This window comes from Limulus polyphemus, unplaced genomic scaffold (assembly GCF_000517525.1).
Source record: "Limulus polyphemus unplaced genomic scaffold, Limulus_polyphemus-2.1.2 Scaffold2599, whole genome shotgun sequence".
Classification (NCBI taxonomy): Eukaryota; Metazoa; Arthropoda; class Merostomata; order Xiphosura; family Limulidae; genus Limulus; species Limulus polyphemus.
This window is the reverse complement of record NW_013668209.1, coordinates 5,127-7,806: the sequence shown is the minus strand read 5'-3', so window position 1 is coordinate 7,806 and position 2,680 is coordinate 5,127. Positions and strand designations below refer to the sequence as shown.

Below are 2,680 nucleotides of genomic sequence, written 5' to 3'. Positions count from 1 at the left end.
GGGATCAACACCCACCGCCAACTCTTGGGCTACTCTTTTACCAACGAAAATTTGGATTGACCGCCACATTGTAATGCCTCCACGGCTGAAAGGGCGAGCATGTTTGGTGGGACGGGGATTCGAACCCGCGACCCGCAGATTGCGAGTCGAGCTCCCTAATTACCTGGCCATGCCGGGCCGGCACGCAGCGGCTCCGACTCTCTGTCGCACTGGAATTAGCATATCTTTTTTGTATTCCTATTTTAGGAGGGGGCGGGCCGAGTGTGGTCTAATGATTAGAGTGTAGGACTGTCGATCCGAGGTTCCCAAGTTGGCGCCTCGTTACCATAGGAAACAAACAAACAAAAAATCCCGCTATGCATTTTGGGGTCGTGAGTGTTTTATAACAGTAACGGTTAAATCACTATTCGATTGGGATAGCCCACGAATTGGAGATGGGTGGTGTTAACTAGCTGCCTTCTCTTTAGTTTATCACTTCAAAATTAGAAGCGGTTAGCGCAGGTAGCCCTCGAGTAACTGCGCGAATTTGAACAAAAGCAAATAAACTTCTTTTAGGATGTTTCACTTACTACTTGATTCCTATTCCTATCAAAATCTCATTCGTTTATACAGGATTTACTTACTTTTCTATTAAGCCAGTCAGTCCCAGGAACAGGTGATGTGATGACACTGTTTAAAAATAATATCACGAACAGACCTTCATTAATAGCGGGTGTCATGTTCTCTTTCACGGTCTCAACTAACAGAAGCGAAAGACTGACTTGTATCTAGTCTTCTTATAATGCCTGCACTGTAATGGTGTCATGGTCACAGCACGATGGTTTAGTTTTGTGAAGGAAACCTGCCGAGTTCTCAAGGTAAAAAAGCATTCTGTGAGGAAGAAATGCGATCATGACACAAATACATGCAAGGTAGAAAAATTATGAAAGGACACACCACAAACTACGTGCGTCCGAAAACACACTCTTTATATACGTGTAAGTTCTTTCTTATCCGTCTTTAAGGTTTGATGTTTACAAGAAGAAGAAAAAATAATGCAAGTTGTGAAGGGCATCTTTAGTTAAATCTATGAATAGACCTTTATATATGTTATATACATGTGGCGTGAAAACCTGTGTTTTATATTCTAAAATATAACTAGGATAGGAGGGTATGCCACTACTGTTTGTAAAGGACAAACGAACACCACACGCTTGCATTCCAGTATTTTACAGTTACCCTGTATAATTAACGTGTATACACTACTTTCGTGTATCTTCACCCAAGGAAAATTACCCATTATACATTACAATGGTATACTTTCACACTTACCCTGGTTCAACATGCTTTCCAAATTTTTTTTCAACTTATCCACATATGATACCAAGTAATTTCAAATAACAGCATTTGTTGTTCAGGTAAAATACATTCATAAGCTGATTTATCTACAGTTTATGATGTACTCACATTTAACTAATGTTGTTAATTTCTGTGATGAACGATTTTATAATAATGGAACCAATCAGCACATGATTTTGTTGATGTAGCAACTGGATGCTGAGTATTACAGGGAACTTAACAAATTTAACGCTCTCTTTATCCTAATTTTCCAAATGGAAAATACCATTTCTAAGCTGACAAACACCATCCAGACATTTGGCATTTAGATCTAAGTGATTTAACTAATAAATTAATATTAAATCTGTACATCCAAACTACTACAGTGTCATATTATATATTATAGATCACTGATCTATTTGTTAGTTACTGCCCTTTCATGCTTTAGCACACAAAACTTACATTTCTGCACCAACTTTACTACTTTCTACCTTCCTTCTTTGTTTAATTCTCTAGAATTTTCACCTTTTGACCAAAGCATAAGCACTGTGAGAGCTAGTATCTCTCAGAGAACATACTTTTGTCAATTTTTGCTTCTAAAACACTATCTTATGTGTAAATGGCATCATGCACTTATGCTTGCACAACAGTGAACTTTTCTGTCATACTTTCAACCAGTACGTCTCCAATAATGTTTTACCAAGAGGATACACATGTATGAGCTGCACAACTGGCTACAAATAATACTATTTTGAATCTTAAGCGAAAAGAGAAAGCAACAACCCCGATGAGAAACTTTCAAACTGAACTCAACCATCTGACAGATGTAAAAGAACTCCAGTGCTATTGATTAGCTGTGGTAGCCTTCACACTCACCTCCAAATATTCTATCAAGTCATCCAATAACTTTCAGCTTACACTCTTAGCATCCACAGAAATGTAGATCATATGGGACAGTAGAATTGTTAACAGATCCTGCAGTAGATATTTAGAAGTCACATGACCAAGAAAACTTAAGCTAAAGTATCTGGTAGATGTCTGTCTCCGATTTTCGTTCCAATATGGTAATCCCATATTCACTGCTAACCCTTAGAGTAATTACGTAGGAACTGCATAATAATAGAATGATAACCAGAAAATGTTGTGGAGCAAATATCTGAATTCTGCGACCTCGACTAAGTTCAAGAGAAGAAAAAGATTGAAAACAAGTTAAACACAATGAAACAACATTTATTTCATCACAAAGAATATAAATTTGAAAACAAGTGTATTATGTGCCACCATTACTGGTACGTCTCTATTCGTTTGTTAATTTCCGGTATAAATTCTTTCCGAGGAAATTCAGCGATACAAGTCCTTTCTT

At 37.6% G+C, this 2,680-nt stretch overlaps 1 protein-coding gene across 1 annotated transcript in view; it reads right to left on the bottom strand.

Moving 5' to 3' along the window:
* LOC106467397 (glutaminyl-peptide cyclotransferase-like) overlaps positions 1 to 748 on the bottom strand; it is a 45,625-nt gene extending 44,877 nt beyond the window's left edge. Inside the window, exon 1 of the mRNA XM_013927747.2 lies at positions 624 to 748. Within this exon, the coding sequence (XP_013783201.2) occupies positions 624 to 719 (96 nt within the window). The 5' untranslated portion in view covers positions 720 to 748. The remainder of the gene's footprint in view (positions 1 to 623) is intronic.
* Between the last annotated feature and the right edge of the window lie 1,932 nt (positions 749 to 2,680).